General features: G+C 34.2%; 1 protein-coding gene and 1 long non-coding RNA gene across 2 annotated transcripts; both read right to left on the reverse strand.

The window, feature by feature from the left end:
- Positions 1 to 13,560: 13,560 nt before the first annotated feature.
- LOC141649011 (uncharacterized) lies at positions 13,561 to 14,859 on the reverse strand. Its single transcript, XM_074457714.1, has 2 exons — positions 14,289 to 14,859; positions 13,561 to 13,637 (listed from the first exon to the last, which is right to left on the reverse strand). The coding sequence occupies exons 1-2, from the start codon at positions 14,857 to 14,859 to the stop codon at positions 13,561 to 13,563; spliced, it is 648 nt and encodes a 215-aa protein (XP_074313815.1).
- Positions 14,860 to 16,922: 2,063 nt separating this feature from the next.
- On the reverse strand, positions 16,923 to 19,730 carry LOC141647602 (uncharacterized). The gene is made up of 4 exons (XR_012545766.1): positions 19,543 to 19,730; positions 19,349 to 19,404; positions 19,088 to 19,192; positions 16,923 to 17,460 (listed from the first exon to the last, which is right to left on the reverse strand). It is a non-coding gene; the product is annotated as an uncharacterized LOC141647602 (long non-coding RNA).
- Between the last annotated feature and the right edge of the window lie 5,622 nt (positions 19,731 to 25,352).

The raw sequence follows: 25,352 nt of genomic DNA on the forward strand, positions 1-25,352 counted from the left end.
CTGGGTAAACCGAAGGCACATTGCCCGTTGTCTTCTGGCGCAAGGGGACAAAGTAAGCAAACAACCAAGCCTGTAACACAAAACACAACAACCACAAATCAGCCAATTTTTCAAAAATTGCCAAAGCTAAAAAACAAAATCAATCAAAAAAATCAAAATCAAAACTAAAAACCACAAAACGCTCGTACCTCCAAGATGAGGTCGAGGCCAACCAAAGCGAGAGAACTCTCATCCCCCATCGTCTCTGGACGAACGACGGTGTGCAAGTAATGGGTAAAAGCGCCAGAGTCGGCGTCACCCAGTCGTACTGACCTAAGGCGTCTAGGTCAGCAAGCAAATGAAGTACCTTGGTCGACAAGCGCTCACCCTTGTCACCAAAGTACGTGGTACCCAAGAAGTACCAGAACAGCGCCTCCTGCGCGTCAGCTCTAGCCTCATCCTCCGAACTCGCTAACGGCGCCGGAACAAAGTCAGTCACTCTCCCTCTGAAGTGGTCCCTCACATAGGAGTTCGCTATCAGGAAAGGAGTGATGTCAATCGGCGGAGGCAAAACATCGCCGATCAAACCCGTGATCACGACGAAAGACACTCTCTCCGGCGTCTCCGGGAACTGGACAGGCGTCTGGCCACAAGGAAGGCCCGATATCATGGCAAAGTCCTCCAAAGTGATACCGACCTCCCCAAACTCCATGTGGAACGTCGACGTCGTGTCCCAGTAACGGTCCAACATGGAGCGAATCAAACACATGTTCGATCTAATCGAAGCCCCGTGAATCTCGCGCTAGGCAGCAACCAGCGGCCCCATAGCCGACCTCTCTATCAACGCCCTCGAGCCGGCCCGAAGAACGTCGTAAAAGCCCATGCAAGTCGAGATGCCTAAGAAAGTCCTCATGGTAGCAATCTCCTGTAATTGGGAAACAAACAACGTCAGAACACCTATTCAGGTCTGAAACAACAAAAACAGCAAAAAAAACTCGACAAAGCAGCAGACTCACCAAGCCCTCGTGCGCACGGTAGGAGATGTGAGTGTCTAGCTGCAACAACAACTGGCTACCGTCAAAGCCCTCAGCCCAAGCAGGCGCTGCCCGCAGGTTCAACCCTCGTAGAGTTGTAACCCGTCTAGCCTCCCTGCTCTCGACGAAGACGTCATCCGCCTCCGTCTCTACTCTTCGTCCCGCGAGATTGCACGGGACGAGGAGGATCCCTCTCGATGATCCGTACGACGTTCTGGAGCCTCTGTCTAGAGACCCGAGGACCCTTCCTTCTAGTGCTAACCCTCCTCCCAGAAGAACCAGCCTCAAACCCCGTCTGAGCTCTCTCAATACCAACAGCCTCAACAACGGGCTCCTCCCGAGCCCCGTGGCTCCTTCAGCACCAACGGCCCTAACAACGGGCTCCTCACGAGCCTCCGTAGCTCCCTTGGCTATGACAGCCTCCTTGGTGGCCTCCTCCTTGGAAGCGTCCTCCACACCACCTCGGGCGCACTCGCCGGAGTACTAACCGGCCCAGTCCCAAACAAGAGCTCTAAAGCCTCGACCACGAACCCAGTGAGCCCTGAAGCCCCAGAACACTCACCTGAAATCAGGACAAAATAAAAACGTCAAGCGAAATTTCGGCATTACGACGGCACACAATGGACAACATAAAAAAAAAACACCTGCAAATACAAAAAAGGGGCCAACCCGCCCAAACTCATCGAGCAAACCACTTCACAAAAATTCACAAAAACGACTCGCCCTTTTTTTCAAGCAAAAGACGAGTCAGAACAACGACAAAAATTACAAAAAACCACCCAACACCTCAAGACCCACACAAGGTCCGCAAAGATAAGCAAAAATTCCCGACACAACTGAGTATTTTTTACAGCTCAAAAAAGGCAATTTTACGCCAATTCGGGCACAAACAGGTCAAAAATTCAAATTACGACCACATCAAAACAACGTGATTTAATCACGTCCCAAAGTGACCTAAACTACCATTAAAGTCCATTTTAAGACAAAACAGCTCAGTTTGAGCTCAAACATACGCTTATTTCGTCAGCATAAGACCGTCTCACGAAGGCAAAAATTCACATTTTGCCTACAACGCCCAACGAAGGTTCAATATGGCAAACACGGTCTTCCTCGACTACAATGCAACCTAGTGGGGCACACAACTCAAGCAAACAAACTGTAATACCCCGTATTTTTGGAATAAACAATTATTTTAGTAAATGATTTTTAATAAAATTATTACTCGGGAATCGTATGGGTTTAAATAATAATAGGATATTATTCAGTTTGTATAGCGGTGAGACGGAATAATGGTAATAATACAGATAAAGGTAAAGGGTAATAATAATAGTTATATTGTATCATCATCATCATCATCATCATCATAACATACCTAACCTATATATAAATATTTTTTATATTATATACCCCCCCTCTTCCGTTTCACATACACCCACATACCAAAAACGAAAAAAAGAAAAGAGAGGTAGAGAGAGAGAGGCAGCGAGCGGCAAAGACAAGGGAACGAGAGCGAGTCATCATCGTCGTAATTCTGTCATCATCATCGCCCTATTCTTTTCTTCATCGATTTGTTTTCCCTGCGCTAAAGATTCGGTTTTTTATAGAGGATCGCCTTTGATTGTGCCTAGCTAATTGGATTTGTGACCGTCTCAGGTAGGGATCCCTTACTCAATCTTGTGTTTAATTGATAACTGTGTTATTGGAAGTTGGGAATTCGCATGGTTATTATTGTATGCTGTTGTGAGTAGTATTCCTATTGTTATTGACGTAAGAATGAGATACGTAAAATTGGCCTTGGGGCTCCGTGAATAAAATAAGAAAAATTGCCATTAAGTTGGTCCGAGTATGCCAGTAAGTTGGTCCGAGTATGCCATTAAGTTGGTCTGTGTATGCCATTAAATTGGTCCGTGATTGCCATTAAATTGGTCAGTGTTTGCCATTAAGTTGGTCCGTGATTGCCGTAATCGGTCTGTGAGGTAATGCCGTTAATTAACGGTCTGTGATTTGATAACTCATTATTTTACCTATATTTTATATAGTTATTCCCCGTAATATCATACTAGTTTCCGGCATTTTTAGTGTGTTTTATACTATGTTTGTCTCCTTTTACAGTTTACTACGTGTTTGTATAATTATTTACAGGAAGACGGTGTTACACTAAAAAGTTGCCAACAACTTAGCGGATCAAGGAATGGAACGATTTGAAGACCAACAAAAAGATAACATCAACTCTTCTATAGGACCGTCCTATAGCATAGGACTTGCCTAAAAGGAGAAAAGTCCAAAGTTAACATATAATTACACTCATATTTCAGTTTTATTTTGATTACCCGATATCTTATAATTAATACCGACATATTTAAATATGCAAGTTATCATGATAAAGTATTATGTTATCAAAATAAAAAACTTTTTTACACATTTATTAACTTACTTAGTTGGGCTTTGTGCCATTAGGCTAATCTTTTGATAAAAATGGTCCTATAGAACAATTTGTGAAAAGATAAATACTTGGAATAAAATTTGTCGAAGAGCTTTTTTTATTATTTATGTCCAAGTGGCCCATCAATTATGTTAGGCCCATGTGTGAAATTGGCCTCAGAGTTTTGTTGTAATCAAGGATCTAAGGGTACTGGCCACATGGAATTTAGTTGGGCCACGAGAATACTAGCATACTAGTATTGGTGTCCGGCTTCGTCCGGGCTACCTCTACTTACCATTAAATTTTTTTTTCATTAAATAAAATTATTTAAAGTTGCATAACCCATAAATTTATCATTAATATATTTTTAAACATATCCTAAAATTACGATGAAATAAATTTTGAGACAAATTCACTACTCCCGCTATTAATATTTTACTCTTATTAATGAAACAATAGTAATAACATTTCACTACTTGCCTGTAATCATTGTTACTTTCACTACTCCAGCCGTAATTATTGTTACTGTCACTATTGTAGTATTAATATTGATAATTTCACTACTCCCTCCGTAATTATTGTTACTTTCACTATTGCCGCATTAATATTGATTATTTCACTACTCCCGTTGTTGTTTCTACCACTCTCACTAATCTCGTTGATAATATTGTTACTTTTACTATTCAAATGAGTGATTACTATCATATAACTATATCCAATGTTCTACAATTCTTTTCTTTACTGACGAAATTACCTTTACTACTTAGGCATGCAATTTTAAAAGGATTATGTATTTATATAAATATATTACATATATGCATTAAATCAAATCGAAAGAATTATGCAATATTATATATCATGGATTCTAACTTGAATTATTTATAACCTATCAATACTATATATTAAATCCAGAAACCAAGGGACTTCAATGTAATTAAAGAAATCTATACAAATTAATTATACTATATAGTTTTAAATCGATAGCACCATGTGATGGACCTGATAAAGGGACTTCAATATAAATATTATATAGTTTTGGTTAAAAGTATAATATAAAGATGCCTTGATGAAGAATATTTATGGAAACTACATTAAATTAAAGTAATTAAATTTAGAAAACACAAGAATATATAGTGATTTTCCTTAAAATTAACATGCCCCACTTATGGAATTAATTAGTATCATCATAGAATTATACATTAAATTAAATGTAGTAAAAGTAATAGTAGCAGCAACGAGATTAATAAATTAACGGTATTAACGTAGGAGTAGTGACAGTTATAATAATGATAGTGGGAGTAGTGAAAGTAACTACGAATGTAGTGAAAGTAACAATGGTAACAATGAGAAAAGTATGAACAATTAAATAACCAATCGACTTAAGGAAATATTTTATTTATTTAAATATAGGCCGGATAAAATTAACGGGAATAATGAATTTAACAGAAAAAATAGAGGAATTAGTAAAAGAAACAATAGTAACCATGGGAGTAGTGAGCGTAATGATATTAAGAAGAATGTCGTGAAAGTAATAATATTAATAGCAGGGTAGTGAATGTGTCTCATAATTTGAAAATAAATTTTACATTTCATCATAATTACAAGATATGTTGTAGAAAAATATATTACAAATAGTAAACGTGTGAGTTAAACAACTCCAACATAGTTTATTTCATTGAAAATAAAATTTAACGGTACATAGAGGTAGCCCGGGCGAAGCCGGGCACCAAACCTAGTACTTATTATATTTTTGTATGTTAAATAATTAACATCTCTATACATCTAATAAACTATAAAGTTTAATAAAATTGAATAGATTGTAAATTTAATATATAATTTTAAGATGAAAATAATTAATACCATAAGTGTGCATGTTTATACTAATCAATACTATATATTAAATCCAGAAACCAAGGGACTTCCATGTAATTAAAGAAAGTTATACAAATTAATTATACTATATAGTTTTAAATCACTAGCACCGTGTGATGGACCCGATTAAGGGATCTCAATGCAAATATTATATAATTTGGGTTAAAATTAAATTATACAGAAGCTTGGTAATTTTCCTAAATATTTGTAAGATACTAAAACATGGTCAATTTCCTTAAAATAAAATAATTAATTAAGATGATAAATTTCCTTAAAATAAAATAATTAATTAAGATGATCAATTTCAAGGAGACTAAAAGAAAATAAGATACTTGGTAATTCTCCTAACTATTTATAGAAATCTAGAAGATTGTCAATTTCCTTAAAATAAAATAATTAATTAGTATAAACATACACACTTATGGTATTAATTATTATAATCATAAAATTATATATTAAATTTAAAATGTATGCAATTTTATTAAACTTTATAGTTTATTAGATGTATAGAGATGTTAATTGTTACATACAAAAATTTAATAAGTAAGTTATAAATAATTCAAGTCAGATTCCATAATACATAATATTGCATAATTCTTTCGATTTGATTTAATGCATATATGTAATATATTTATATATAAATATATAATCCTCTTAAAATTGCATGCCTGAGTAGTAAAAGTAATTTCGTCAGTAAAAAAGAAGAATTGTAGTAACATTGGATATAGTTATATGATTGTAATCACTCATTTGAATAGTAAAATTAACAATATTATCAGCAAGATTAGTGAAAGTGGTAGAAACAACAATGAGAGTAGTGAAATAATCAATATTAATGCGGTAATAGAAAGTAACAATAATTACGGCGAGAATAGTGAAATTATCAATATTAATGCGGCAGTAGTGACAATAACAATAAGTACGGCGAGAGTAATGAAAGTAACAATGATTACGGGCAAATAGTGAAATGTTATTACTATTGTTTCATTAATAAGAGTAAAATATTAATAGCGAGAGTAGTGAATTTGTCTCAAAATTTATTTCATAGTAATCTTAGGATATGTCATAGAAAATATATTAATGATAATTTTATGGGTTATGCAACTTTAATCAATTTTGTTTAATGAAAAAATAATTATTGGTCAGTAGAGATAGCCCGGGCGAAGCCGGGCACCAATACTAGTTAATTATTTTATTTTAAGAAAATTGACCATCTTCTAGTCTTCTATAAATATTTTGGAAAATTATCAGACATCTTCTTTCTTTTAGTTTCCTTGAAATTGACCATCTTAATTAATTATTTTATTTTAAGAAAATTGACAATCTTAATTAATTATTTTGTTTTAAGAAAATTGACCAAGTTTAGGAAAATTACCAAGCTTCTATATAATTTAATTTTAACCCAAACTATGTAATATTTGCATTGAGATCCCTTAATCGGGCCCATCACACGGTGCTATTGATTTAAAACTATATAGTATAATTAGTTTGTATAACTTTCTTTAATTACATTGAAGTCCCTTGGTTTCTGGATTTAATATATAGTATTGATTGATTGATTGATGAGATTTACGTACGTAGACTAGAGGATTTCTTCCTTTATACTATAAGGAGTACAATACGTACGTAGGATGGGCATGAGTTTTAGGTTTTGTTTTCCAATAGGTCTTGGTATAGACGGGTGGGGCGAACAGACGGGTAAAGACCTCTAATAAAATGGGTAGGGGGACAAGGTGGGGCACCCCCCATGTGCTTCCCACTTTATGGCAAATGAGTATTTTGTGAGAGAAAATGGTATCCGTCTGTACGTATAGACGGATATTGTCCGTCTATAATGAGAATTTGTGTTTGTTTTCTTTGTCAAGTTCTCTTGTTAGTGCGTACAATTTCCGTCTATATTCCGTTCTTCTCTTGTTAGTGCGTACAATTTTCGTCTATATTCCGTTCTTCCAATATTATTCTGAGACTAAGTTTTCTTTTCCCTTCTCTTTATTTTAATTATGCATTCAGTTATTATTTGTATTTGTTTAATTCAATTCATGAGTAGCTAATTCCTTAATCTAGGGTGAGAGGGGATCTAGGTTTTTAGAAAAGGGGTTATTAATGAATTGATTGTTGAATTGCTTTTGATTGTTGTTCAATTATCGTCTTACATCTAGTTAATTAATTACTGATCGGAATTGGTTAATTAGTCTTGCAAACTAGGATTTCCACCGACAGATTTAAGACTAGTATAGGCCACGATAATTGAATTAGACCGACTCGAAATATTCTAACTAAAGCATTACACTAAACAAATACTTCTTTCATTTAACTCCACTTTACCAATTTGCTTTTTCACGTTTGTCAATGCGTGTTTTACGCGGTAAATATGGTTAGCTACGTAATTGCAAAAATTATAAAAGTGAGATATTTTTAATGTACTCGTAAAGACGACTCAAATAAAATCTCACATGAATATATTTTCACGTATGTATTGAGAGAAAATCAAAATTGAGTATTCATTTGTAAATAGTGTAAAAAATGGAAAATGGTAAAGTGGAGTTGAATGGAGGAACTACTTCGTAATTGAAACCAACGCCAAAAGGGAGTACAAAGATTATTGCAAAATGACTTATTAATTGCTCGAATAACACCCAATAAGAAGAGGTACTATTTTATGATTTTATCACAATTAGGAATTCCATAACCATCACATGGGAAGATTAGACAACAATTAAGAGCTGTATACTGAACAACAACAAACTTTCAATCGAAAAATTACATCTCATACACCGAAATTGGGATGTTCCGGAAGTATATATAATAATGAAATTATGTACAAGGCGAAAAAAGGGAGTGCTGGATACCACTGATTAACTTGCACTCGGATTAAACCGGATTGTCTACCCAAAAACTTAAGTGAATCTGATAAAAGAGGAACTATGAATCCTACGAGTACACACTATATTCTACTAAGTACGGAGTATATCATACCGGAAACAAGTACTCAGAGTTTGGTATGCTGCTTGCATTCCTGACTTTTGATCTTCATATCCGGAAATCCGATCACGATTTGACAATCCGATGAAGTCACAACATGTTTCTTAAAAAACAGAATTTTTGCTCTCCCTGGCACCCTGGTTTTCACTTCCAACCCGAGTTCTCCATCCGTGATGTCTCTAACAAGGGACATAACTCCGGAATCAGCAAATCTATCCGCCTCTAAGGTCAGTAAGCAAACCAAAGTGGCGGAACCCTTGGAAGGAATCAACCCGGGATCAACAACAACATTCCCAACCTGGTCCCCATTGTATAACAGCAGTGCTTCCCCTTGCCCGGATTTGAAGGTAACGCGGTTCGGATTATTGACTAGAATGGTCAGGTTAAGTGTGATGTTCAGCTCCACCTTCATGGTCGGGAAGGTGAACCTTGGAGCTATGCCTTGGACACTGGTCGAGACCAGGTTGATTTTTGGCGGTTTAACCTTGAATACAGTCAAGGATAAGATCAGAACAACTATAAGGACTACGAATACCACAACCAGGCAGGAGCAGGCACAAACTCGGCACCCACGATTCCGTTTTGAACGGTTTGGAGTCGGGACTGGAGCTAATGGGTCGATATCTCGACCGTTTGCTTTTTCTTGATCGCTCATAGTCATGCCTTTTACCAATTTATTTGTACAAGATTTATAAATAAAAGGGAATAAAATTAGAGAGTTATTTGGTGGTTAATATACTCCATAGAGTCCTTACGATACTAGACATGAGATAAGAGACGCACAATAAATACATAAATGACAAAAGACATGACATCCAGCAAACCGTGTGATTAAATAAATACCTCCAACTATATCAGAATCTTACTTTGCATTTCCAACGAGTGAATATCTAGTTTTCGTTGATTTTGACATAAAGCCGGAATAAAGTAAAATAACTTGATAAAATGAATTAATCTTTCACAAAATATTATTATAGACGGCACATATCCATCTATATCTAAAGACGAGCCAAATACAATACCACATTCCTAATAGGACAAACAACAAGTGGGGTGGTGGAGACAAAAAATGTCACCACTTTCAAGTTATTTGATCTGTCTTTAGTTATAAACGGATATATCCGTCTATATCAAGACTAGCGGTAAATCTTTATAAACAACCTGTACATTTTACTATGTATTTTTTTATGACTCATCATCTAGAAACGATTTAACATGTTTTAGAAACAAGAGTAAAGTCTATACATTGTGCATATCGACCCCTTATCGCAGCATAGACGAGAGCGTATTGGTAATTGGGTAATTGAGGATGGACAGCAGAAGTTAAGACGTGAAGGTCATCTTAATAAATCTTAAATGCAGCGCTCTACTAACAAACTAACCAACAACCAAATAAGAGACGGAGATCTTTCCTCATCTTGTTAATGATAAGACCCCACCACAGTGACTGATCCACGTACCGGTAGTAACATGTTTCTCTTCGTTTGGTAAACGCATCATTTTAAGAGAAAGGTACGTAGTATTTGACTATTTTGGAATTGCCCTTATTATTTGTGTCAATTTTTCCGACTCTGGAGTCTAGACCCATAAATAACGTTTGAAATTCTTCAACTAACAACTACCGGTTTGTAGGTATACGATATTGTGACGTACAAAATTCCATCTAGCCACAATGCCTAAGATGAGTGGTCTCACACTGTGAGACAGTATTTTCATATAAAAATCACTCAATTTACACAAAAAAAATGTCTTATGTGTAAGACTATTTTATACAATAATTTGTGATACACGAATGGGTTTAGGGGTGAATTGCATGGTTACTATTAACTAGAGAGTGCATTGCAAAAATATTTATATGATAAAGAGGAAATGCCTAAGCATCTATCTTAGCACATAATCTTGTCATACCTACATGAGATAGAACTTAGAAGCCAGACTGCCAGAGATTTAGTCAACCACAGCTCCAACAAGATTACAATATGTATACTTAACCTATAACAATGGAATAAGCTAATTACAAAATAATCTTTTATTTGCTTAATGAATAGGCAACTCCAACTTTTCCTGCCTAAAACATATTTCTTAGAATAATGCTTAGAATTTTTCTTAAACATATACTCCCTCCGTCTCGGTCATTTGTTGCCCTTTGGTTTTGACACAAAGACCAATGAAAGGGGGAAGGAGGCCAATTACTAAATGACAAATGACCGGGACAGCGGGAGTACTATAGATGTGAACATGATAAGTTATAAATGGACATAATCCTTTGTATTTAAATATTTATAATATGAAAAAATTGTTGATTACAGCCTCATAAAAACCACTTTTTGAAAATTACAGCCTTATATAATTTTTTTTGAAAATTACAGCCATAATATTACTTCTGATCATAAATTACAATCAAAAGATTAACTCCGGCGGGAAATTGATGCCAATTTGAATTTTTGTGACTTAAGTTCATATTTTAAGACCAAAATAACCTTATCTTCAACCTTATAATCATCTTGTTCATCCCCAAAATTAGATTTCACAGCTCATCTTCTCTTTAATTCTCCATTTCTTCAACAATATCAATAATCTAATTCACCCCCTTTATTCAAATTCTACCCTGATCAATTTAATTTAATTGAATTCTAATTTTATTATTTCATTTTTATCTTAAATTAATTAGTATTCTTCATCATCAATTTGGTGTGAGTGGTAAGGGCTCTCATCTCTTAAACAAGTGGTCAGGGGTTCGATTCCTGACTCTTGCGAATGAAAAAACCAAACTTGGGAGGGGTCAACCCATTAAATTGCCTTCAGTACCCCGAAGGAGATTGCCCCAGCTGTCGGTAGGGGATACTCCTGGTCAACACCAAAAAAAAAAATCAATTTTCCCCAAATTGAAAATAATTAGGGTTCATCATCAATTTTCCCTAAACTAATTTTAGACATAAACCCTAAAATTCAATTCAATCAATTGAAAAGAACAAATTGGGTGTACGAATAGTTACTCTTCGAAATAGAACTGTCAGACGATGGCACAACTTTGCCACTCATGATCTGGAGTCGTTATGTGATAATGGGGATTAATTACACTAGAAATTAGAGAAAGATTTGGGGAAATTTGTAGAGAATATGGGTGAGGAAGATGAGAGGGTTTGGAGTGAAATGAAAGAGGTAAATGAAAGGTAAAGTGAAAAAAATCTGGGTAAGTAAGCAAACAAATAAGCAAGGGTATATCGGTCATTTTTTGACAAAATTCACCGGAAACGTCATCGTGGTGCAATTTTCAAAGAAAAGTGATATTATGGCTGTAATTTTCAAAAAAAATTATATAAGGCTGTAATTTTCAAAAAATGGTTTTTATAAGGCCGTAATCAACAATTTTCTCTTATAATATTTAATATTTCACATTTTGCACAAATTTATCTCCGATCTTTTTAGGATAAGGAAATTCTTTTTTTTAAAGAACTTAATGATAAAATTTATTGAATTTTTAGTAAGTTGCGGCTAAAAATATGATATTATTAAATACTACTCCACTCTACCTATTTGTGTTTTGCACAAATATTAAGAAGGGTAGAGTTGGGTGGAAAATATTGCAGATAAGTAATGGGGTATGAAGTATGATGTAAATAAGTGGGGTATGAGTGGAAAATGACAGAGTTTATAGAAGTAGTGAGGTATGACTTATGAGTGACAAATATTGTAAATAAGTAATGGGGTATGAGGACAAAATGATTATTTGGCATTCCTTTTTTGGAAATAGGTAGAGTGGTATTGTAAATAAGTAATGGGGTATGGGGACAAAATGATCATTTGGCATTCCTTTTTTTGGAAATAGGTAGAGTGGAGTTGAATGGATGAAGTATTTGTTAAAAATTTATTGACTTTTTATGATAAAAATTTACAGCTTAAAAATATGTTATTAGTAAATATTTGTAAATTAACATCATTAATTTCTCGGTAAAAAAACAAAAAAAAAATACCCATTTTATTACTTCTTACGATTTAAATTTAAATTTATTTTTCCGATCGAAATACATTAAGGAGAAACATGAAAAATAAGTGAATTGTCAATTTAAATTCTATAAATAATACACCAGAAAATAAAACTCTATAAATACCGTGCATATATTGCACAAGCTCTATATTAGTAACTCTATAAATACCGCGCATTCATTGCGCGGGATCTAAACTAGTTTGATATTAGTAGGAAAGATATGTTAGATATTTTTATCATTTCTTAGGTTTAGTGTAGGTCTGTAGGATGTGTTCATCTTTTTCGAAAAACAATCCGTTCAGCTCTGTTCATATTTCAACTTTCAACTGAAACCGAAATCTAAATTATTGATGACAAACGCACCCCTAAAATAAAAATGTAAGCTATTGACTTTAACAGGGGTTTCGATTGGGGTATTAGAGGGAAAGAAATGGGAGGGGGAGAAAGACTTTTCATCCAATATATGAGTAATTTGGAGGGAAAACTCGTTTACATGCTCCGTTCATTTCACATTGCACCCCTAGACAAATAGAATACTCCCACCATGCTAATCATTTGTTTATTTATTTTCCTTTTTAAAAAATATTTTAATCAAAAATAAATAAATATGGAAATTTGGATGAAGGGGCTGAGGGAGTACAATTGTTAGGAAAACATGCAATTACATACGGATTACCGAATAGACAAGAAACATTTGAAGCATAATAAATTGTACGGAGTAATTTCCAAAAGCTCGAGGATCACAAAGGAATCAACAAAAACAAAACAAAAAAGCGAAATGTCATCAACAAGTGCTTCAATAGCTGGTAGGAATATTAATCACTCAACAGAAAATAACTTGAAATAAATGGATCGCTTGTCATGAGGGAGACTAACTATAAACAAATTGTGGACGCCAACTAAGATGAGTATCTGACAGCAGGATGAACAACTAATTTGAGTCCAGTAAGAAGATTAGAGGATATGAAAAATCACATAAGCAGATGAATTAGGGGAGATGACATCTAGATTTAACCAGCAAAGAATATACACCAAAAACTCCTGTTGTTTCCCCTCGATGCTAGTTCAAATTTCCCACGTCTGGATGAGAGTAATACTGTCATAGAGGAAAGGGGAAGCCAGAGCAAACCATGAATAAGGTTGACAGAGAAGGTTAAGTTTCTCTATTGCCATCTCCGACACGCAAAATATACCGAGGTGGATAAGATGACCAAGTTCCAATCTTATTTGGCTAGAGGGAAATGGTATCAACTATCAAGAGCCATATCAAACATCTGGAATATCTAACTAGCTTTTCGGTAGTAATCACAGCGACAAGTAAAATTGAGACCAGAAACGTTTGCTAATTGTTTTTCCCCGCCTGCAACATAGACTCCCAGTCACATTATACAAGTAAAGAATTGAGGTACCGCCTACCAGTTACAAGGATACAATTTTAGACGCATATTATAATGGCAGGAACTCAGATAACGCAAAAAGCATGAATTAACATTCGGTTCAGCTACCCTGAGTAAACAAAAAGACACATCTCGCAATCACGAAATCAACTTGAATTATTCTGTGACGCAGTCTCACGTTAACTTGTCCTACAGCTCTATGTGCCAAGGATGAGTTCTTAACCTTAATCCTAAAACTCGCTCTTGATACTAAAAACTCGTCAATACCTCACTGGCTCACTATACTGATCGTGTCATTCATATTAATAAAAGCATTCAGAGATTCATGCTGCTAGCGGTAAATCCGTCATTCTAAACAATAAAATGCCGATGTTTGTAGATAGAATTGGTAAAATACCACCCACATTCACTTTTTCTTCTTTAAATGACCGACTTACCGCTAACAGCATGCATAATTTACCAATTCTATCAACAAACATCAGCATTTACAAATACACCGCAAGAATATTCAATCAAAGGAAAAACTACCCTTGAACAAAAAAAAAAAAAAAAAAACAAGTAAAGAATAGCATGAATTTAGAAGTGAAATTAGGATAAGTGAGTTTGATATTTACAATCATTACTCGAAAGAGACTTAGTGGCAACAGAAACATTCAAATTACAATTCGCATCCGAAACAACATGAATCTTAAACAAAAACACAGTAACCTTCCCTTGAATCCTCGTACGAGTCGAAAGCGGAATCGAACCGGACAACACATCAGAAATAACTTCCTTGGAATTCGACAAAAACCGGTCCGCCATAACTGTCAAAGTCAGGTTGAGGATCGCGGTCTGACCAGCGGAGATATGACCAGCAGGAATGGGAGCCTGACCAACGACCTGACCGCGGTAATCGAGGAAGGCGGAACTGTCGGTATACTTAATTCCGACAATGTTAGGGTTTTTGACGGAGATGTTGGCGAAAAGGGAGACATTGATGTGGACGTTGAGTTGTAGTGCGTCGAAGGATACGTCGAGGTTGCGAAGGGTGACGGAGTTTACGGTGGTAGTTGGGCGTTTTGCGCGGAATACGGTGGCGCCGAGGACTGCGAGGAGTATGATAATGAGGATTATAACGGAGATTATGATATAACAGCAGCGGCGGCCGCGCTTGTTGCGCTTGTCGCCGCTGTTATCGTGCATTGATCGTACAATAATTTTATTTGTTTTATTTGGAAAGTGACGGTGCGAAAAGGCTACATGTACACGGGGTGTACAAGCCCCTTTGTACACAGGCCTGTAGTAATGTGCCACGTGGAAAGGTGTAGGGACCATATGGAATCTTTTTCAATGGTTAATTTTAGTACCTAAATTGAAATATTTTGAATTTGAAATTCAAATTTGAAGAAGTTGGTGGGTCACTTATTTTTATTAGTCTATCTATTTTTACAAAAAAAATAATTATATTTTATTTTATGAATATTTATTTTTATTAGTCTACCCTTTCAATCTTTTCTCTCATTTTTTTATCCCACCCAAATCTCCCTCCACCACCGTTCGGCCATCTTCCGACCACCACAACACCCACCACCGGAGCAACACGTCACCACCATGCCGCTTTTTCCCCTATCCCGACCTCTTTTCCGCCTCCCCACCAACCCGTCCCTACTCCTCACTCATTATAGACGATTTCAGATCCACCAAAGAAAACACCATACATAGTTCATTCAAATCACCAACGTCATTGGTTTCGTCGCTAGTGGTGTTTGCGGTATCGGTTGGTATGCGGGGTTCGATGGTGGTGGTGAAGGTGTTGGTTTCAGTGGTCTGGTGGGTTTTATAGAGGATAGTAGTAGTTGGTGATGGTGTTTGTCTTGGTATATAATTATAACAAAATAATCCATGATAGCTATCTACTCGATACTTTTTAGTTCTTAGCCATTTCCATTTCTCAAAATTAGTGATTCATCGCCTATTACCCAAGTGCCCTATACTTAATTTATCTCAACCAATCCCATCCTAATAATCATGATCTCCACATCACAGACCACACATTTAAGAGTTTAAATGAAGTTCATTGACATCAATAAAATTTACTGGTTTGTCGGGCTGCGGTGGTTGAAGGACGTCAATCGCTGGTTTTGCAATGTTTTGTGGTGGTCGTGCTTGGTGGTTGGTTTCAGGCGATAATGTGCGATGGTTGGTTGATAGAATGAAGCTAGGCAATTGTAACGAGCCGAGATGCGGGAGGTACACAGTAGGCCTGGACTCGACCAGAGGAGATCGATCCGGCTGGTGTTTATATTTGATTGGTGAAGTGAGGTGAGCAGTTTAATTGATGATTGATGTCGCTAGCCCAGAAGTTGAATCGTGGTGTCCGAGGTAGTGCTCACGGCTCATTGTGGGCTGATGTCGAGCTTCGATATGGTTGCTTGTGTGAGATGGAGGAGGAGTTATGGTGGTTATCGGTCACTACGGAGCGGTGATTGTCAGCAGAAATGTTGGTGGTTGCATTTGTGTGTCGGTGGATTTGATGATGAGTAGCCATGGTGATAATAGTAGATTGCAGGAACAAAATCAACATGATTTTACTTTCAATTGATTCAATAATTTCTCAATTTGACCCGTCTTAACTCGTCTCAATATTCCGTCTCACCTACGCATTATATTGATACTAGCTTAGGACCTGTGCAAAATTGCACGGGCATGTATAAATAAGTTTTAAAATTATATAATTGTATCATTTAGTATTTGAGTGTATAACATTTTAGACAAATAGTCTACCTTAGATAAATATATTATTCATACAAAGATCAAGACCGCAATTATAATGGAAAATGCATTGAAAATGTTTGCGATATTACTAAAACATACAATCGTCTAGAACAATAATCCATATTTCAATTGACTACATTAAATAACTTTTCATCCTTTAAAGTGATCATGTAACACCTCAACTCAAAATGACTTTGCTACTGCGTAACACCTCTACTCGAAATGACTTTGCTACTGCTAATACCAGAGTATCATATTTGCATCTATGTCTCACATATCTATTTCATGTAATAATAGCAATATAGCAGAATATCATATTTGCATCTATGTCTTACATATCTAATTCATGTACTAATAGCAATAAAGCCATTATACCTCGGCTGATCATCGTGTATGATATCATGGCGATGATTTCAAAAGTGAGAATTCATCTGTTGACTTATATATATATATAGTTGAGAAAAGTTTAGTGTTAAAAATGACGGGAGGTATTCTCAGAAGTAATATTATGTATGTGAAAACTTATATTGAAAAATATAGAAATCATGGCTGTTTACTTATTCTAAAAGAAGTGTCCTACACAACAATTACACTACCAATATTACATAAATAACTTGAGTGAAACTAAAAATCACAACAGAGCTCGAATGAATCTGACTCCAAAATGGCTCTATCAACTCCAAATTGTCTTGGCATCAAAACGTACAATGGTATTATGGTGAATCGGTGATAAGTAATTGACTTTTATGACTTTAAAGTCTCTTGCTCGGAAGAAGTTGAGAAGGGTAATATCGATTCTTTTACATTTCTTTAGAGAATTTCCCTGACTGAAATCTTCATCAACTGTTCAGGACCAGTTACAAAGGTTTCACATCGTTTTGTGGTGGCTTATTTCAAACGGCTACACCATGCTGAATATAAGACGATTGCAGTTGTTTTTCCTTTTACACTCTTCTGAGCATCCTTTGTTCTTCATATTCACCGTTTAGGGAAGATCACAATTGAATCAAAATCATCTCCAAACATTACCTAAGAATCATAAATATGGCTCATCAAGATGAAAAAACAACCCAAAAAGGACTAAGAGTAAGCACGACACATTCAATATTCCAAGTAATATGTCCAACAACTAAAAATATATCAAGTTGATGGTGCAATAAAACCAACCAATTGACAATCTCATTTACGTACAATTAGATCTTCCAGAGAATTCAAACAACTCCAACAACTCTCTAAGTGAATAGTCAATATGACCAATTTTCGCAAGCTATGTACATGTGAGTGAATGAGTTGAAATCACAGTGATATAACCCACAAAGAAAGATAGCACATGAGAAAAAGAAGGATTGAAAAAGGCCGCGAGTGGGTAGTTGTAAGAACATCAGAGCTTCATACAGAAAATATTGAGAAAACATTATAAGTAATTGATTAAAAAAATTATATTCTACTGAGCTGAGAAAATTATTTGCAAGTCCCATGAGATAAGACGTTGAACAATATAAGATGTTATGCCTCAAAACTTACCATTCATAATATAATAAATTGATAAAACCAAACAAATAGTAATATATTCCCTCCGTCCTAATAATTTGTTCACTTCTGGTTAAAATCAAGCCCTCAAAATGAAAATAAAAAGTAAACAAATGATTGAGACGGTAAGAGTATTCACTCACTGCAAATTAGGTGACTCCAATAGCTCTATTTGCAAATCTACATTGAAAATTTTAGTTTATAAATGCATTCTAAATTTCTAATGATTAGTCATCCGTATCAGTGAACACAACTGTTCCAAGTGATGATATCTAGCAAAGATTAGAAGTTTAGAACTCCAAGTCATTACATTCTAGTCAGACTCTATAAGGAGATAGTGTAAGCAACAATAAAGGCTTCTTTAAAAGGCGCATAATCATAATTAGGAGTTTGGACGTACTAAATGACATAAAACATCGCAAAACATATCATATCTCTGCCAAAGCTCGGGCAACATTTTGATTTTACCTTGTGATATAATATGCTACTTAGTTATGATATGCGCATGATTCATACACCATAACATATTAAGAGAAGGCTCTAGTTGCTGGCTAAACGCATACAATCACAACGCACACAATCAATTGAATTGATAAGTAACTTAAAGCAACAATTTATTAAAAAGAATTGTTGAGCAAACCATGGATTAATGAATCCCTGCCATCAATGGAACGACCAAATGAAAAAAAGAAACGTATAATAAAATTAATTAATAAATAGTTATTACCAGAATGCTCAAGGAGTTTATAAGACCACCACGTTATATTTAGAACTTGCCGGAAAATGATACAATTCAAAAGTTAAAATTATTCAATTCAAATTGCATATGCAGAACTCCCTTAACAATTCAATTCAAATTGCATATGCAGAACTCCCATTTTTTCAGCATTTTATACTCCCCCAAAAACAGCAAACTTAAACACAAATTACGGAATATCACTCAATACACAAAACCTCAACAATAAATAACAAACGCTTTCATAAGGACCACTTCCACAGCCAAAACAAAGAAAAAGAACATACTTCGTATGTAACTGAGTACATATTCATAAGAATGAAAAAAAAAAAATAGAACAGATCACTTAAATAGAAGAGCAAATAGAAATCAATGAAATGAATTGCGTACCTAAGTTCTTCAGATATATAAGGATCACTCCATGAATCGTCCCATTATTCAGAATTTGAGGGCGCGGTTGTGTTTGACTGACTCCATGAAATAGTTGTGTTAAGTCTGAAATCAATTGAATATTAAATCAGATGCACAGAAACGATGAGAAGTTAAAGAATAGATGAGATAACCAATAATAAAAAACAATTGTAAAAAGACTCGACTCGAAAGTATATATGGAGTCGCAACTGCTTAACTAAAATCGAAAATGGAACATACCCATGTGAACGATTCAATGAACTTAAGCTCCATCACACGGCTATTCTGTAGGGGAGCTGAAGTGTGAACAACAACAACAACAACAACAACAATAACAAAGAAAACATAAATCAGCGATTTTCCATATCGAAACCGAATTACTCATGAAAATCGACAAAAAGAAACAGTACAAAGAAGTTGAAACTCCATCTTACCACATAGATTTGTTCTCAATTGTGATTTCATAGATGAGGTGAGGGGTGCTACAATATTTCAAAAATCTGGATAAATGGCAAATTGAATGGATTAGAGGAGATGTTGATTAAGGATTTAGGGGCAAATTGAAATTGGTGAGAATCACATGAGAATAGTTGATGATAGTGGCGGCTACGGAAAATTGCTTGTTTATTTAGACACGTTTTTAGGCTTTAGGGTTAGACAGGTGAGCGGGTCACTCATGTGGGTTACGGGTCGAGATAGGGGGTTTCGGGTCATATCAGATTCGAGTTAAATTTAATTTAAACTTAATTAAATTAATTTTGTATTTTTAACTAAATATAAGTGGGGTTAAGTAATTTTTTATTTATTTTTTACTATTATTATTGTTGTTATTAGGGTTTTTTTTATAACTGCTACCAAAAATTAACGAAGGATCCTCAAAAGTTACGTGAAGTTAGCGATAATAGGACGAGCCAAATTATCAGATGCTGTTTTGAGATCCTTAGTTCATAAGAAAATTATTTTCCTTTGGTTTCCATTAGATAACTAAAATAGAATTATCTTATTTAACTACAATTATTTTCCTTTGGTTTCCATTAGATAACTAAAATAGAATTTTCCTTAACCATAGTTATCTTATTTAACTACAATTATCTTGTTAACAATTCTCAAACTACTCAAATTAAATTAAAATAACTAAAATAGAAGTAAAGATAGTGAAAGTTAAGTATATACCCTAAAAATCCTTAAAAAAACCCAAACCCTAAAATAAACCAAACCTAAAAATACTAAAACCTTACAAACACCCAACCCTAAAATAAACCAAACATAGAAACACTAAAACAAACCCTAAAAACAACCAACCCTAAAATAAACCAAACATAAAAACACTAAAACAAACCCTAAAAACAACCAACCCTAAAATAAGCCAAACCTAAAAATACTAAAACAAACCCTAAAAACAACCAACCCTAAAATAAACCAAACCTAAAAATACTAAAACCCTAAAAACACCCAACCTTAAAATAAATCAAACATAGAAACACTAAAACCCTAAAAATTAAATTGGAGGTAAAATGTGAAAAAGTAAATAAAAATGTTTTTTTTTGTAAATAAAAATGTTATAGTATATGATATGAGAGTATATAAATTATTGAATAAAATATGGATTAATAATATTATTATGACATGAAAAAGATTATAGATTTTAATAAAAATTCCTCCAACTTTCCCTCCTAATCCAAAATTTTCCCTCCAATATAACAAAATTTTCCCTCCAACTTTCCCTCCAAACACGTGGCGGGCTACTAACGGGCAAAAGGTGGATATATGGATTCTTTGAAATGGCGGATTCCTATTGGAGGAGAGGCGGTGGCGCGGATTAATGACGTGGCAGATAATCGTGCAATGATACAATTTTTATGTACATAATACGAGAGCAATTTATGATACTAATTTAATCAATGTGATAAGGAGCAATGATGTGTATGATACTAATTAAACATGAGTACTCATACATTAATATAAGTGTATGGTTTAAGTTAATATAACTTACATCTTATATAAATTATTACATATCCTCTTAAGTTAGAGTTGTAAGTACAAAGAAACAACAACGTCACAAAATTAGAACACACATAAATAAGACTTTTACTATCTGTCATCGATCAGTATACGATTATGTATGATCAATATGTGATCCTACCCGATCTTTCCACCAAAACGATCCTACGATGACTTGTATCATTTCCACTTTTTAGATCATAGGATCGTACAATTTCACTTTCAATTGATTCAATAATTTCTCCATTTGACCCGCCTTAACTCATCTCAATATTCCGTCTCATCTACGCATAATAATAATAATAATAATAATAATAATAATAATAATAATAATAATAATAATAATAATAATAATAATAATAATAATAATAATAATAATAATAATAATTTCTAATAATAATAATAATAATTTCTAATAATTTCTAATAATAATAATAATAATAATAATTTCTAATAATAATAATAATAATAATATCATGTAAAACCCGACTAATTATTAAATCTAACCAAGACGACTAACTATCATAAATTAGTAATTAAAATGAGCTATTTAACCAATTAAGCACGCGAAATCGAGTCGTAATAACGTATAAATAAGGGGTAAAATGCGACCAAAATACTACTCGTCATTAACCAAGTGTTACTAATTAATATTATTTAATTAATTAAAAATGAACTTAATTGAGTATAACTTGATTAAAACTAGCTTAATTCAAGTTAAAAGAAAAAAAAACATAGCATAAAACATATCATATCAACATGATGTGAACGATCAGTTGAAAATGTAACATAACATAACATAATTTATCAAAACTTTATTAAACTTAATATAATTAACTTTACTTGGACTTGACTAAACTTTACTTAATTAGAGTTATTATTCAAATATAATCAAAGTTAATAACTAAATTTAAGGTAATTATACTTGAATGACCTAAACTTCGTTAAGTCTAAATAAACATAATTTAGATATAATAAGTGATTCAATAAAGTTTATTATTCAAATATAAAGTTACACTCATATCAACTATTTAATTACGAGTTAAAGTTGATATGAGTTTTAATAATACGCATCCGAAACGTAATATCGTTATTTTGTCTAAAACTAATATTATATACTTCGTATTATACAATAACTTATTTTAATAGTAAATATATTAAATAAAGTCCTCACTCCTGACGAGTCTGTCGTAGTTGCACTAAAACCAATCCTAAAATAAACCAAACCTAAAATAAACCAAACCTAAAAATACTAAAACCTTAAAAACTCCCAATCCTAAAATAAACAAAACATAGAAATACTAGAACAAACCCTAAAAACAACCAACCCTAAAATAAACAAAACCTAAAAACACCCAACCCTAAAATAAACCAAACATAGAAACACTAAAACAAGCCTAAAAATAACCAACCCTAAAATAAACCAAACCTAAAAATTACCTTAATTAAAGTAAAATAAAAATAACTTAACTTAACTATAATTAGTTTATTGAAACTGAATTAAACTAAACTTAACTTAACTAACACAAGTGTATAATTTAAATTAATTTTGCACATTTTTTTATTGACATGATACGAGAGACAACTATTTGATATTAATTTAATCAATATGATAACAAACAATTATCAGTAGATACTAATTAAACATAGCTTAACATAACTAACACAAGGGTATAATTTAAGTTAATAAATTAAATTAAATTAACTTAACTTAAACTTATGTGTGGATTGGTGATATGATAGACTACTAATGGGTGAAAGGAGGAGGTGTGGATTGATGATGTGGTAGGATACCAATGGATGAAAGTGGAGGTGTGGGTTAATTATTTAGTTAAACTTAATTTAACTAAACTTAATTTCACTTAATTTAATTAAAGTTACCCAATGTGCCGTATCAGATAGGGGTATTCAAAATAAACTGAACTACAATAACGGAACTGAAAAACCGAAAAACCGAAAAACCGTGTTTTTTAGGTTCGATAAAGCGGTTTGGTAAACCGAACCATTGAATTGGAAACGATGCGGTTAAGGTTCGGTTTAAATTAAAGTCCTCACTCATACATTTTATAATTTAAGTTGATACAAGTCGACCCGAGCCGAGCTCGAGCTGTATTGTCTCATTATCACCCTAGTTCTTATATAAAATTAATACATCTTCGGTTCCGGTTCCACTTGGTTAACCAACGAGTCAGGATATATCGGGTTAATACGTTTGATCAGGTCGAGCCTGATTCGGTTCTGGGTCTAATCCTACTTGACTTAACTCAAAACCGACCCAACTTGACCCGACTGCCACCTCAACTTCATAGTTCATAAATCTTCATCTTTAACAATTTCTCTTTAACAATATTACCATTCACACTTTTTCGATCAAGAACAATTCAAGATGACAATTTATTTTCTTTAACTCCCCATTCATTTAGTTTACTTTTTTCTATTATAGGTGATAATTTATATAAATGGGTACCAAATTATCGTAGATTAATTGAAATTACTATCAAAAATCTAGATTAAGCTTTGAGAATGAGTAATTAATTCATGCACTAGCAAATTAATCAATCTAACTAGAATATCGAATCATTGCCAAGCATCGTTCAATTCAATGGGTTCAACTATCTTGTTAAGATCGATTTTCTGGAATAAAAGCATTGACCTTATCTTCTGAAATTAAATGGGTTCAACTCATATTAAGAAACTCATATCTTCATTGTACAAGAAAACACCCAGTTAGCCAAATCATCGAAGGGAGATGATCGTGGTGGTCAGGCGGGGATGGGTCGTCGGAGGGAAAAGAGAGTCGGGAGGGATGGAGAGGGTAGTGCGAGAGAGGGGACTGCCTGAGAAGGGGGAGGTTAACTGATGACTATCCTGATCGGAGGAGGCGAACGAGGGTGGTATCCGGCGGCTGGACAAACCCGAGAGGTGGTTGGACTGACCGGAGATGTAGATGAAGGTGGTTTTGGCGGTGAAGGGAGATAAGGGACGGGAAAAAAAATCAATTGGAGTAAAGGTTGAAAAAATATCCAAGGGTAAAATTGTAAAAAACGTATGTGAAAAAAATAAATTTCGTATGTGAAAAAGTACGTCTATTTCTTAAATATTAGCGAAAGTGATAGGAAAATAAAAAATTGACAATATATATATTATATACAAGTAATATTTTTGGCATAAAAAGTTTCCCTCTAACTTTCCCTCCTAACCAAAATTTCCCTCCAATATACTAAAATTTTCCCTCCTACTTTCCCTCCAAACAAAAAGTGGAATCTTTTTTAACCTTTCCACGTGTCGCGCTGATATTGGCTTGTGTACAAAGGCCTTGTACACCCCGTGTACTCCTAACATCTTTGGTGACGGTGGATAAATTGGAGGTTCTAGGTTATAGAGTGTAATTAATAGTTTAATGACATCCGAATTAATTAATTAATGCGTCGTGGTGAAATGACGATGGATTAACAAAAGGTATCGTGTGTTAGCTTTTAGGTAGCATCAAAACGGACACGGACACAGATACGACACGATACGGACACGTGACACGGCATTTCATTAAATTTAGGATACGGGATATGTTATTTAAATTTAATAAAAATTAAATATGTGTATTTTAGTTATAAACGTCTGATTTTATTTTTGTAAAAGTATTTGATATTAAATTTAAATAAGTGAAGGTAAAATTTGGCCTTGATTATAACTCATTTTCATTTCCCAACCATACCCATATTCTAATCAATCTCTTTCGACAACTCATTTTTCGTCTAAAGAACATCATTCACCCCAAATGATATCCAAATAACAAGGACACGCGTCGGACACGTGCCCAAATACCATGGACACGCGCCGGACACGTGCCCAAATAAAAGTCGGAAGTTAGATACGGCTTCATAGGTGTCCGACACGTTTAGACGTGTGTCCGACAAGTGTCGGTATCCGACACGGTGTTGGATACGGGACGACTGATTAAGAGAAGTGTCCGTGCTACCTAGGTTAGCTTAGACGTGTTTCGTGTTTTTGTGGTTTACATAGTTGTGATGTCGTGTATCCTGGCTTTTAAGCATTGAAAAATTCTTGTTTTACTCTTTATACCTAAGTCATTATAATAATTAAATTTGATAGATTGCTTTTAGGTATAAGTAAAGACGGTCCTTCCGAAAGATACAAGAATTTTTCTTAAGCATTTGTGTTTGGACTTTTGCTCAACTTGTGCAGCTTTTTTTAGACAAACATGTACTATTTTGTAAAATATGAA

The sequence above is a fragment of the Silene latifolia genome, chromosome 3, assembly GCF_048544455.1.
Source record: "Silene latifolia isolate original U9 population chromosome 3, ASM4854445v1, whole genome shotgun sequence".
In the NCBI taxonomy this organism is placed as follows: domain Eukaryota; kingdom Viridiplantae; phylum Streptophyta; class Magnoliopsida; order Caryophyllales; family Caryophyllaceae; genus Silene; species Silene latifolia.